General features: G+C 40.0%; 1 protein-coding gene across 7 annotated transcripts in view; it reads right to left on the bottom strand.

Moving 5' to 3' along the window:
* Positions 1-2,942: 2,942 nt before the first annotated feature.
* Positions 2,943-15,064, bottom strand: part of LOC125303549 (AP-3 complex subunit beta-2) — a 63,311-nt gene continuing 51,189 nt past the window's right edge. For all 7 annotated transcript variants that reach the window (XM_048257348.1, XM_048257351.1, XM_048257350.1 and 4 more), the window contains 3 exons: positions 11,966-12,063; positions 5,841-5,979; positions 2,943-3,448 (listed from right to left, as the gene is read on the bottom strand). In XM_048257348.1, coding sequence (XP_048113305.1) covers positions 3,298-3,448; positions 5,841-5,979; positions 11,966-12,063 — 388 coding nt within the window. In that variant the 3' untranslated portion in view covers positions 2,943-3,297. The remainder of the gene's footprint in view (positions 3,449-5,840; positions 5,980-11,965; positions 12,064-15,064) is intronic.

The following is a 15,064-nucleotide window of genomic DNA, read 5'->3' as shown; positions in this document are numbered from 1 at the left end:
TGCCTGTGGGCTGCTGTGATAAAGGCCTATTCGTTACTATGGGAGCAAAACGGGACAGTTCCGGTGTTGCACCAAATTCTGTGACCTGTCGAATTTTGTGACTCTAGAGGGCGCTGTTTTATTAGAGTCTATGAATGTACTGAGCTGTACTGACACACTGATGAGGCAATTCTGTTATGTGTATAATTCTTCTAATAAACTTTGTACATTTTTGAAACATGGAACATTGACTGGGTGTGGGTGTATTATTCTAGAGTAGAGTCTACCCCTCACCACTCCTGTGAACAGATGGACTTCAGCAGGACAGATCACATATTTTGATAGGCTACTGTCAAATTATGTCACTGTAACTGCAGAAAAAAAATGCTGTGGAGGTCACTAACTGCCTCCTTAAGTTTGTATATCAGTTTGAGGTGCCAAAAAGTAAATTAACGGACAATGACAAGAAGTTTGTCAATAATGTAAATAAAGTGTTTGCTGATGTCAATGACAATGTACAACATCAGTCCATTTCTGCAGAGTTATAGTGGGGTAATAGTAAATATAGTGGGCTACTGTCAAACATAATTTGACAGTAGGCTTATCATCATATGTGACCTGTCCAGCTGAAGTCCACCTCTTCGCTGGAGTGGTGGGGTAGGCTTTAGCTGTACTCTATAGAGATAGTATAGAGAGGAAGATACACATGCAGGCCTGTGGAGTAATACACCCACACCCAGACAATGTTCCATGTTTCAAAAATGTACAAAGTTTATTAGAAGAATTATACACATAACAGAATTGCCTCATCAGTGTGTCAGTACAGCTCAGTACATTCATAGACTCCAATAAAACAGCGCCCTCTAGAGTCACAAAATTCGACAGGTCACAGAATTTGGTGCAACACCGGTCTGCATAAGTGGGAGTGTCACCTTACCTCACTAATTAAACTTTCTCTCTTAATAAGCAATAAGAACAGATAAACATAATTGTGTTCACAGTATTATTGTCTATAATCATGTATGATACCAATGAATCATTCTTTAGGACATGATATGAATAATTTAATTAGTCATGTGAACCGAGCTAGCTAGCTAGCTAACGCTAGCTTAAAATGCTATACTAGTGGATGGGAGTAGCTATGGCAATACAGCTATGCGCTAACAAGTGACTAGTAGTTGAAGGACTTCGCTTCAACTTAATATGCTCCGCTTTAACCCTCTCTGATAACAATACCAGCCTCTATTACAAACAAATCAAGAGACAGGTGGATATAAACTATGCTTCTGGACAATAGTGCAGATGGCGTCTGTGCAAATGTATAGATGACTTTGGTTAAGTTGGAAAGAAATGGACAGATTCAAACGAAGTAGGCTATGGGATTATGACTTCATGTCAAGTTAAAACTGAAGATGTAGCCTAAAGTCGGTGCTCCAATATCCAAAGTGCGTGATTATAACGGGGTTTTCAATATTTCACAATGTAGCCTCATGGATAAGGTAATGCTTTAGAAAATAGGCTCCCGCTAGATTTTCATGTAAAAATTGATTTTTTTGTGTGCATATTTTGCTAATATAGAGTCTAAGGAACAATATTTTTTTGTCTTCAAATTTCCACGATCCATCTTTAGTGTTTTTATCTGTATTTTTAAAAATAAGCGATTATATCTAGTCCGAAAAGTGATTTTCACATTTTCTTCTAATTTGTTGACAATTAATTCCACTTTTTGCACACAAAACCCACAGATAATGTAGAAAGGTTGTTGGTTCTAAACAATATCTAGTTTCCAAACTCTGAGTGTCTGAAAAGTGTAAAAACACCTCCTCCCTTGTTGCCTACAGTGTATGTCAAAAACGATTTCTTAATCTTTGCTTTTCTTGATGCTTTCCTTGACCTGGCATGTCATTCTATTGTCTACCTTAAGATAAATTTGTCTTGGAAATAATCTATAATAGTACAGGCAACACAGTACACCACTAGGTGTCATAGGCATGGGTAGTTAAGGAGCAGTAGCCAAAATGAACAAACAAAAGAATATAAAGTTACAAACAAACAAACAGACAGACAGACAAACCACGGATGGCCCTCTCACAGCCTTAACTAATACAAAAAACAAATAACTCAAGGGAAAACATTGGTCAGACACTAAACCATGTGCATTTGCTCTCTTTAATCTGGTACGCCCTCCAAATGAGCCTGGGAGTTGGTCAAGGCTAAAGTTAACACCATCTTGGTCACTGTGATGCTAAGCACTAGTCCTGGTGTGGACTATGGCTACCCTCAATGAGTCTCCAACTACAGGGTTACTGAGGCCTGGCTCCCTCCCGACCAGGCTAGGTGCAGAGAATAAATCCCGATGGTAATTTATGTGCCATCTCTTTTGTGAAACCAAGGGCTAAATTCATCCAGGGTAACCAAAAAAATCCCAGTTTAATCTCTTTTCTAGATTTTGTGAAATACCCCTCAGGACTTTCAACCAGCCTGTTTGAAAACAAAAGAAAAATCAACATGTGAATTACTGAAATGAGTATGTTCAAACTAAACAAAACAAGACATTGGTGTAGAGATATCGGACCACTTCCGTTGTGTAAAGTAATGGCCTTGAATACAGTTGGTGATTAGAGGGCTAGTTTACACAAAGAAGGTTGAACTATCATTTTATGAATAGCTGGCCCCTTACTGTCACTACATTTCCAAACCAAAATTACTTTTTTCTGCTGTTAGTGAATGTTGTGTGTGATGTCTGTATGCTACTGAGACCTTGAATTTCCCCTTGGGGATCAATAAAGTATCTATCTATCTATCTATCTATCTATCTATCATCTATCTAAACCACTGGTAAGTGGGCAACAGAATATGACATGTTATTGTAACTGAGATGTGGTATTCTTGTGAGAGTATTTGGTGCTGATGTACAGGACAAAGTGAAGCATCAAACAAGGACTAGGCAGTGGAGATAGGTATAGTAAGTAGACTGTTATTTTCACAATTTTTATTCATGGTTTATTCATCTTGCTTTCAGGTGTCAATACATGACTTGGAAAGTTGGATAATATTTTCACATTTCCTTTTTGCCAATTTTGCCAAATGGTTATATACTGTCAATATACAAATTCAAAGTCACAACACAAACACATCTTTCAACATCTGGAGAATGTGTGTAGAATGTAGTTCAGGGAGGTTATATTTACTACAAAAAACTAATATTTTTAATAGACTGTAATCATGTGCAAACTAGGTCAATACATCTAGCACACTACACACTGTATAGTTCAGGAATTACAGGTTGATGGAAATTGTGTGTCTTTACTGGAAGTGTTACTGGGTCAAAGCCTGTAAGATATCCTTCACCAGCATTGTTCCAATTACCATCTTTTCACAATTGATGGTCAGCTGAGCTGCACCTTCCTCCTTGGTCAGCACGGTAACAAGTACTAAACTGCCACTGGTGACTGTTTTTCCTGCAAATCTGTGGGATTGAGTTGATGGAGAAGGAAAACAGAGACTGAATTTGAGAGGTATACAAAAGTTTGGAAATACAGAAAAGAAAAGAAGAATACAATGTTTAGACCCATCTGGTGCAGACTTGAAGAGGTCACCTGCTGAAAGAGGAAAATGCCACCTGACACATTCAACATATATCTGCATGTACATCAGGGTGGTGAAACCATAACCACAATCTAAAAATGATATCAGCTCGGTACCAGTAAGGATATTTCAGGAAACACTTAAACTAATTATTTACCTTCATTTGAGTATATTTATATATTATACATTCCACAGTTAAGTTATGGAATTGCACAGTATTTTCTAAATGGACTTAATCTGTATTCATGGCACACATTAAAATAGTCATACTTTGGAAATCTGTCATTTCCTATCACAATCCACCCCTTGTGTGTTGTGTAGTAGGGATGGATGGGTGCACTGATGAGTCCAATCAACTCCTATGAGTTCCTTCAGTGGTTTGACTGCACAATTATCATAATAAATAATAAGTAGAATAGACAAGGGATCGGAAGAATGCCCGTAAGCTTTCATTTCCCCAGCACCCCTCAAGCCAAAATGCACGGCTCCATGAATGAACAAAGACTATAATCTGCTTCAAATTTTGATAATTTTATGAGTTCTCCATATTTTACCCAACAGGCTCAACGAGTTCTACCTGTCTCTTTTACCCAAAACTATCTCTTTCTTCGCTAGATTTGGCAACTCCATCATTCACTCAGAAGTCAATAGGCTATAGCTTACTGAAAGTCCAGGGCTCTAGAGTGCGACCAATTTGGTCGCAAATGCGACCAAGAATTTTAAGGGTGTGACCTTTTCCCTGGGTCGCACTGGTGCACCTAATATAATAAGGGTGAGAGCCTGGACTTTCCTCGCATCTGCTGTCTCTCCACGAACTAAGCGATTGTTCTCCTTTGCATGGTGCACCAATACTACAAAAGTATCGCAATACCCTGAAATTAGGAACGTCACACCCAATTTTATTAGTATCGATATAACCTACTTTTAAGAATGACAGTGGGTGCTTTCTGTAGCCTCCTCACACACACGCAGCTTTTAACCTGCAGCTGTCGTGATAACATCGCTACTCGCTACTTAAGTTGATTTGCTGACTTGCACCTCTCAAGTTTGTGTTGCTAACCTACCTAGGCTATGAAATTTAGTTAATTTACATGTAAACCTACTGTTGGGTTTAAGGACATTTCCGAAATAAGCTACACAACCTATTGGCAAACTTTTCTTGAGAGAGTTCTTTCTAGGTAACTATCCTGTTAGCTCACGTGTCATGTCTATCATTAATGCAGTGCTGACCAAAATCATAGAAATTAATATTGCAAGACACTTATCTCTTCTATGATCCCAGAAATAATGTCTTTGACTTGTTAGTTTCTTGAACATCTATTTTACCTAATGACATATAAACATAATGAACTGCATCCATATATCCTTGGACGATGCATGACTATTTTCCATTTTCCTCTAGCCTAAAACCATGAGAATGAAAGGTAATTTACTTTCATGATCTTCTTAAAGTGGCAGGCACTCAATTAGACCTAAACACTAATTAAAGACAACTGTAATAGTTTAAAAAATCAATATGAAGTATTCAAATTACTAAATATTTTAGCTATTAGTAATTATGAAGATCATAAATTGTTTAACAATATAAATTATTAACAAAATATATTAAGTTTATGAATTCCAAAATATGAAATACAAACATATGACAAGCCATCATTTTCCATGTGTGTGTGGAGGGTCGAGCAGAGACTACAATTGCCACTGATGTGAATGATCACACAGTATTCAATATGGCGTCAAGGTGGTGGGGGCCCCAGATCAATACTGTCATTACTGGTCCATGCTCTGACAACAGCTCAGACACGGAATGTATATGGAGAGCGATAAAAAGGTGACCTTGAAATTGTGGCGTTAAAGGTGCTGTGCTGGTGCACCTAAAGTTTTGTGCTGGTGCACCTAAATAAAAAATGTAGGCGCACCAGTGCAACCAATGCAACAACAAGTCAGTCTGGAGCCCTAGTTGTTTGAACTCCTTAACAGACTCAAAATAGCATTACAAGTGCTGTGTAACATAAACAAAGTCCTTAAGAGACACCACTATAAATCCAATGCTTGTACAGGCAGTCACATACCTCTGTTTCCAAGTCAGGATTTTATATTTAAACACACATAGTGGTGTCTCGGGATCTTCTATCCCCCAACTTTAATGTTGCTGCCTGTAGCCCTATCACAAAGTATTGCTGTTTCCCTTTGAATGTGTAGGCTACTCCAAGTAATCTGAATTAATCTGACTGCCACTGGTTAGCAGTTCACATTCTATCATTGTCTCTCACCTGCACTCCTTGTCTGAGCCACATGGCACTCTGCTGATGTTGGCTGCCGAGGTGACCCTTTGGACAATAGCATGGTCATTCTGACATATCTCTCCCAAGACTAGCTTCTCAGTGATCTCATTCATGCCCATCAGCTTACCTACAGAGAATCAAAACCAAGTCAGTCCCATTTTGAATTTGATAGTTCAGTTGTTCAATTTGTGGTTATGATTGTGATATGTGACAAAGACTTTTATTCAAAACAACTTGTGAAACACATGTATAAAGCATAAAATGCACAATATGTATAACATTAAATATCACATTACAATAAAAAATTAAGTAAACAATGATAACAATAGCCACAAGTGGTGATCATTGGTTGCCAAGCAGCAACAGCAGGGCAATTGCTCTGTCGCTAGCTTAGCCATTTTTTAAAATTTAACATGGTTTTAAACTCCCGTTTATGTCACATGATTTTTGACTCCACATTGCTGTCATCAGCAACTGGTTTAATCTGCTACTGAGTTTTACTTTAATCTTAGTTGTGCCTGCAAAAGTTTTCGTATCAGCCACTAGAGGGCACCTGTTTATACGTATTAGCTTGGTCTTGACACAAATGAAGTTTAAGAAAAGATCAGGACCGTTTTATCCCAGAAATAGACCAATATTATACTCTCTGCACAATTGGCAAGCTTGTATGCTATTTATTTCCTCCTTCAGTTCCATCCTTTATTTTTTGGCGGATTTAATGTTTATTGCACAATTTATGTCTGTGTAGGGCTTTAAAAAGCAAATATTTGGCAGGATCTTACTGGCATTCCTGCATCATTATGACCATGATATCGTACTTTCAATTTCCTAGCAGTTTAACTACGAATCAGAGGAGAAAGAAGTGGTAGAATTGTAGGAAGTGTTAAAAAATATGGTCGAGAACGTGGATGGAATTTCATGACATTGTGCATACATCCAAAGAATGATGTGATGACAGATTGTATGTGTTGTTTCACTAAAGTTGGCAAAAAAGTATTGATTAAGAGGCTTTACCTCAGGCTTTTCCCCCAGACTAAATTTACTTCCCTACAAGGTTGGTTTTTCATTCCAAATATGTCTGGAGCTATCGCTTGCTGAAAATCGGAATGACCTCGAAGTATAGCACCCAAACTTAAATCAGGTGTAGTTGTGTAATTTGTAACTATTTCATCTTTGTCCACTCTCTTCCGTTCATACAGTGAGTGCTTTTTCATTTGGAAAATATTAGAAACATGAGGAGTAGATGGAAACATACAAGTGTAGGAGTGCGCACAAGAAAGTATCGTAAATTCTAAAACATAGGCTACAAAACGCATAAATAGACCACGTCAATTAGGCAACATTATTTTGATGGTTTATCCACAGAACGTAGGCTATTATAGTATTTCAAGGCATGGCCAACACAACACAAGGCAAACAAACCAATATTCCTATGTTGCGATGTTGCAATAATTTTTGGCATCATCAGAGAGTAGGTTATCCCATCAGGATACTGGAGATTAAGCAAAGTGATTCAGCGCGATTCATAATTGAATATGTATCGCATATGTTTTGCTCAAAATCGTCTTTGCCTACTATATAAGCCTGGTTGGAGGTTATACAGTATTTAAAACGGATCTGAAAAGTGTTTTTGTGAATTTACTTGTTTAGAAGAGCAGAGGGAAATGCTAGGCCTAAATATTCTTCTTTGAAAAATTATTCAGATGCACAATAATACAACTGTAATCTCGTCTGACGCGTTCGAAATTGACGGCGAAGTCGCCAAACAGGAAGTAAACTCATATCTCAGCAAGGCTTTCATGTATCGAAACCAAACTTGGTACGTGGACTCAGGACCGCATCCTGAGGATGCACAATACATTTGGTGGCTTTTGATCACAAGTGCTAGAGTTACAGGAAATGCGCTCATATCTCAGCAATTTGGTGACCGTTGACCTCTAGAGGACGCTATAACCAAAGGAAGTAGACTCATATCTCAGCAATACTTTCATGTATAACTTGTTTTTTTGGACTCGGGACCCCATCCTGAGGACGCACAATACATTTGGTGACCTTTGACCCCTAGGGGTGCTATAATGAGCAACACTTTCACCTATCGAAACCAAGCTTGGTACATTATGCTCAAGAGACAGTTCCTACTTGCCTCAAGCAGTCTGTTATTGTTCCAGTACCGAAAAACAAAAGTCCATCATGTCTGAATGACTACCGCCCAGTAGCCCTGACGTCTACAGTGATGAAGTGTTTTGAGAAGCTTGTGAAAAACATTATCTGCTCATCCCTCCCTGCCTCCATCGACCCCCTCCAATTTGCTTACAGAGCCAACAGGTCTACAGAGGATGCCATCTCAAACCTCATGCACACCACCTTAACTCACCTGGAGGAGGGGAATGGGAATTATGTAAGGATGCTGTTCATTGACTTTAGTTCAGCATTCAACACGATAGTACCTCTCACCTTGGTCACAAAGATGAAGGCCTTAGGACTGAACACCACCCTGTGTCACTGGATATTTGACTTCCTCACCAACCGTTCACAAGTGGTTAGAGTGGGGGGTCTGACATCTGACTCATTAACCATCAGCACTGGTGCTCCCCAAGGCTGTGTTTTGAGTCCACTGCTGTACAACATCTACACACATGACTGCAAAGCCAACAGTAGTCATACCTCCATCATCAAGTTTGCAGATGACACAGTGATCTTGGGCCTGATTAGTAACAACAATGAACAGTTCTACTTGGATCAGGTTGATGAGGTGGCACAGTGGTGTCAATCTAACAGCTTGACACTGAATATCAATAAAACCAAGGAAATGGTAGTGGATTACAGAAGGCAGCAGCAGAACTACAGTTACCCCACTAATGATCAGCGGGCAACCTGTAGAGAGAGTCACAAGTTTTAAATACCTTGGTGTCCACATTACTGAAGACTTAACATGGACTGTTAACACTCAATATGTTCTGAAGAAGTCCAGACAACGACTCTACTTGCTTCGTCAGCTAAGGAAATTCAAAGTTTCTACATCCATCATGAAGGCCTTCTACACTTCAGCGGTTGAGAGTGTTCTAACTGGTAGCATCATCACCTGGTATGGGAACTCCACAGTTAGAGATTGTAGTACTCTGCAGAGAGTAGTGCGGCTCAGCTGAACGCATACTATAAGAACTCAACTCCCTGCTCTACAAGATATCTATTCCAGAAGAGTACTCCTAAGAGCCCAAAAGATTCTGAAGGACTCTTCTCATCCTAACAATGGATTATTCCTACCGCTGAAATCAAGAAGACGCCTATGTAGTCACAAAGCCAGAACTGAGAGACTCAGGAGAAGTTTTTATCCCCAGGCCATCCGAACTCTGAACTCACACTATACTGACTTTGCACACATTCACCCCTCAGCACTCTCAAACATTTCCCAACTCTGAACTCACACTATACTGACTTTGCACTCATTCACTCCTCAGCACTCATGACCCCCCCCCACACACACACCCACCCACACACACCTACAAGACTTTTAGCACTTTTACATCCCTCTCCCTATGCTACAGACTTTTTATTTATTTTCTTATTTCATCACACGTCAAAACACACACACACACACACACACACACACACACACATATATCTGACTTTCTCCAACTTTTGCACACTTTTTATTTATTATTTTTGATTTCTCCTCCATCTACCCATGTCCTTGATTGCCTAGCCTTTCTGCCCCCCCCCACCCCCATCCCCAACACACACACTTACATCATCGCTGTCATCACTTCACATACATACAGCACACTGCTTGCTACAGTAGGCCTCCCTCTACATACTTGCTGCACACTGCCCCCCACATACACAGCACATTGTCTTCAGGATCTTCTCCAACACACATCCTCTACATACTTACAGCACACTGCCCCCACCTACCCACACACACACTACACACACACACACACACAGTCACTGCTCCACTCCCCTCCCGCCCACACACACATCTTCACTGTCATCACTCACATACATTACATACAGTACTCTGCTTGCTACAGTAAGCCTCCTCTACATACTTGCTGCACACTGTCGTCGTCCCCCCCACATACACAGCACATTGTCTTCAGGATCTTCTCCAACACACATCCTCTACATACTTACAGCACACTGCCCCCACCTACCCACACACACACTACACACACACACACACACAGTCACTGCTCCACTCCCCTCCCGCCCACACACACATCTTCACTGTCATCACTCACATACATTACATACAGTACTCTGCTTGCAATAGTAAGTCCCCGACCCCCCCAACACACACACTTACATCATCACTGTCATCACTTCACATACATACAGCACACTGCTTGCTACAGTAAGCCTCCTCTACATACTTGCTGCACACTGTCGTCGTCCCCCCCCCCCCCACATACACAGCACATTGTCTTCAGGATCTTCTCCAACACACATCCTCTACATACTTACAGCACACTGCCCCCACCTACCCACACTACACACACACACACACACAGTCACTGCTCCACTCCCCTCCCGCCCACACACACATCTTCACTGTCATCATTCACATACATTACATACAGTACTCTGCTTGCAATAGTAAGTCCCTGCCCCCCTACATACACAGCACATTATTTCATCAGGAAGCTTCTCCAACACACATCCCCAACATACTTACAGCACACTGCCCCCAATACATAGCACGTTGTCTCATGAGGAAGCTTCTCCCAATCCTCCCCCACCTTTCTTATGCAGCCCTTGCCACTTAATCTACTAAACCCCTTCTACTGCACTTTTTACTCCCCCATTAATGCACAAATAGGCTGACACCAGACATAATTTCACTGCATTTCTTACTTCCAGTAACTATATGCATGTGACAATAAACTTCCTTGTATTCTTGTATCCTTATGTAACGTGACTGAAACCAGGTAGATCACTTCACTTACGCCAGCTTATTTTTTATATGATGGGAAAGGAGACCAGAAATCACTCTCAACTTTAGCAAAAAAAAAAAAAACAGTGTATCAACATAGGCACAGTTGTTTGCAATACTGTTTTAGAGATACTGTAGCTCGACAGATAGGCACAAAATGCAGGCCTAGTGGAACGCAGGCTGCCATCTGGGCCAGACTGAACAAAGAAATAGCTAAACAATAAAAAAAAAAAACACCATTCAGACAAACTCAATAGATTCAACATTCAGTTGTTCGTTCAAAGACGTTTTGGACAACATATATAAATGAAGGGTATGGAGGGCAGGTGAAAGGGGTTTGGAGATGCGGTTAGGAACTTATGAACAGGCTTAGGGATCATCCACCATCGGCTTACTCTTTCTCCTGCCATCGAGCTCAATTCATAAAGTGACAGGCCTACTCCTTTTGGTTGCATGTCGCCAAAACGTCAAAACCCATTGCAACTGGGGTTGTCTTCTGCAAACCTTAGGGTCTATGTCCACCAAACACATTTTCTGTGTTTACACACCATGAGCGACTAGAGCTGCAAAATTCGCTCTGGCAGCCCTGCTATGATCGGATCATAACGGCCACAGCAATGAAGAGGAATGACCAAAGAATTTCGGTATTTGTTGGCAGAGAATCCATCAAACATGTGGAAGGGAGTGGGTCTGGTACACCAGATACCACTGTTGAGCCTTCTGGAGGTGTCGTGGGCCTAATTCAATGAAATGCCCATGAAGGAAGGTGCCTGCTTGATAACCCCAGTGAAATGCTCTTGAAGGCTGTTCTGTTGGTGATGTTTTTTACCCACAAAGGTTGATTTGTGATTTTGTTTTTGACAGTAAGTAGGCTTGGTTGTTGGTTGGCTGCTGTGTGAAATCCCCTACCTATAGCACTAGGAATTTAACATCTCTCCTGTGTATCTATGAAATAGAAATAACTGGAATGCCATGATGAATAACATGTCATAAATATGTCATGGCAGAGGATCATAAGTTGTTGTCACAATTACCGGTATTGTTCATTTCAGATGTGGACGTTTCTCAGAATATTTTATGTGTAGCAACTGTTTGGCATAGTCATCAAGACATCTGCCACGTCTTTGGACATGTACTGTTACGGTGACAATTGATGTGCCCAGTGGGCCAGTATTCTCACCTTGCTCTTTTTTAAATTCATTTTCTGTCATGAAGATTGGCGTCATCAGCTCTCCCACTGGAGGTTGAATAGAGACAAAAAACTTCCTTGTGTGTGTACTGTTGAAGCAAGGAAAGACATAGTCTATGACTTACAATGAGGATACATCAACATCATTTTGTACACTTTGTACACACTTTGTACAGCTTCAGTGTTTACTCATACTCAATACCTAGAAAAATTGAATAATTCCCCATAAAAAACATTCTACCACATTGTACTACTAGTTTCCTTGGCAACATTACATACCAAGCTGAAGCTGACCAGACTGTTGAATATAAGACATTCATGTTTCTAAACTGGATAGTTCTCGTCTTTTAATATGATTGGTTGGCTATGGAACACAGTTTAGCCAGTCAATTGTTTCCTTACATTCTGGCATGTGATCCCTAGCTGGTTGCAAAAAGCTGATGGCGCTAAGCAGCAATAATGGAAATTCAACCATTTTTGACAGTTTTTTATTGTGTTATCTTCGTGTAAACTTACATTTTGTAATCGTCATATGATCTATAAAATCTATATTAAATACTATATTTATACTATATCTATACACTATCTAAATCACTGTCTACAGAGATGGTTCTTTGCACCTACAACTTAAAATGAAATTGTTAAAATAAATCAAATAAATCTGTGTCTGATTTATTCACCTATCAAATAGCAAGGAGATGTGCTGCTGATGTGCTGATGTGTAATACTAATCAAAAACAAAATCCCAGTGTTAAACCTTTTGACCTTTCTAGCATTAGATAAAATCTCAAACTTATCAAGAAGGTTGTGATGTCTGTTAAAGCAACACCAAAGCACTTTTCCTCTGTCGCACGCACGTTATTTGATTTTCCAGCACCGGCTTTGCAAATAACGATGTCCACAGACAAGGTAGAGTATGTTGCATGATCTTATGAAAGTATGATGTATTGCGACATCAGAAGCAAGTCAAATTTGTAGTTTCTTATGTTCTTACGCACTACAGATCCGCTACCCGATCTGGCAAACTTGCATAGTGCGGTTATAGCCGATAGAGGGTCGCAAAGCGAATGCAGAAGTGCCGTTCACCCTGTTACGAGTTGATGAACCACTGAAACGATTTTGGAAACATTACTTTAAGGTACAAAAAACTTTGGTGTTGCTTTAAGAATTGTATTGGCTGATAACGATAAATGCAGCTGTCTATCCCTTAGTCACGGTAATCCCCAAAGCAAATCTTGATCATGTTGATGAAAATGTATTTTGTGACATCTACTGCATAAAACATTCTACCACCATGATTGAACACATCCTCAAGTTATTTAATAACACTGAGAAAGTTAAGCATTTTGCATTTAGAGGCAACAATCTTTTGCTACCAGCCGCCGTGTGATGCTAACTGTAATGACACAGAAGTACTCAACTTTTGTAAAACACTCTGCAAGCTTGCACCTACAGTATGACCGCATGCCATTAATGAGGCAAACAAAAATCAGCTGTGTCTGTCAGCTCCTTGTTGGTGCCCCCCGCCCAATCCCAATCCTCCCCCACCTTTCTTATGCAGCCCTTGCCACTTAATCTACTAAACCCCTCTTCTACTGCACTTTTTACCGCCCCCATTAATGCACAAATAGGCTGACACCAGACATAATTTCACTGCATTTCTTACTTCCAGTAACTATATGCATGTGACAATAAACTTCCTTGTATCCTTGTATCAAAACATTTTTAATTAAGGATTATGTCAAAGAGTGAAGAATTACAATTAAGAACAAAATTAGGTAACACTTTATTTTAATGTGTCGCTGTTACAGTGTACCTACCTAAATAGGTACAGTGGTACAACATGTACTATCAGGCAGGGCTTGAAAACGAAATTATTTTTCAAACGTTCCGTTCCGAACGGTTCAGGTAGGCCTATGTTTAACGTTTTCGTTCCTGCATGCGTTCCGCCATCAACATATCGGTCCTGAACCGGTTCGGAACGCAAAATATCGTTCGTTCTTAAAGTTCCGGCAGTGTTTGGCGGGCCTATCAAGTCTATTTTTGTTGACTTTACCTTAGAATAGACGTGGGCTACTCATTATTTCCCCTTGATTTAGCCTATACCGTAGCTATGCCCAAAAATAATAAATCACAGACGGCATCCAAAAACATTCAGATGGGCTATCCATCCCATAGCACTGTAGGCCTAACCTATGCCTATAAATAATTTCTTATCAAAAATATTTCTGGATACGTGCTAAACTCCTTACCTGGTTGTAGCCTAAGTTTTATCCATATGGAGATCTTCAAAGGCTTGCGTTATAATTCCAACCCTGTTTATAAACGAACCTGTCTGTTGCTGACAAGGCCTATCTCAAATTTCCCATTTAACTCTTCTACATAGAATAGGCTATAATTGCGCAAACATTTCAAATCCCGACTTTAAAAAACGACAAGGCGTGGACAGGCAAAATAGGCTATTAGCCTACGCATAGGCTACAAACAATTTCCAAATCAGTTTCAGTAGCCTACGCTACGAGCTGGCCTAAGATCCGAAGTGGCAGACGGATAGGTTACATTACAACAGCAAGACAAAATATACACATTTGGACCAAAGGTCCATTTATCCTTTTTTTTTTTCAAACTGCAGAAATCAAATTATTAGGCTGTTATATAGAGAACGAAAAAAAAACGTTATTAACCGGTTTTGTGGATTTCAGAATAACGTTTCTGTTCCGGAACAGTTGAAGACCATTTTGTTTTCGTTTCCGTTTCCGCTCCTCGTAAAATTCCGTAAAATTCTGTTCGTTTTCGGTTTTCGTTCCTTGACACAGTTCGGAGCCCTGCTATCAGGTACTATCATTGTACTTGCATTATGTATTTGTGGGTACCTACATATAGTTGTTACATTGTGATACTGAGTGTTTTTACAAAACTTTGCCAATTTGCCTAAATTTTCATCAGAGGCAAAGAGCTGACCGGAGACCTGCTGGATGGGGTAAATCTGGTCATGATAGATTTGATATACAAACCATTCTTAGCTCCAGTCAAGGCCTCATTGTCTTCAGTGTACATATAACAGCTGTGCTGCTACAACCTTGTTACTCT

This window comes from Alosa alosa, chromosome 11 (assembly GCF_017589495.1).
Source record: "Alosa alosa isolate M-15738 ecotype Scorff River chromosome 11, AALO_Geno_1.1, whole genome shotgun sequence".
In the NCBI taxonomy this organism is placed as follows: Eukaryota; Metazoa; Chordata; class Actinopteri; order Clupeiformes; family Clupeidae; genus Alosa; species Alosa alosa.
Note: the sequence above shows the minus strand (reverse complement) of the source record. Positions and strands in the feature narration are given on the sequence as shown.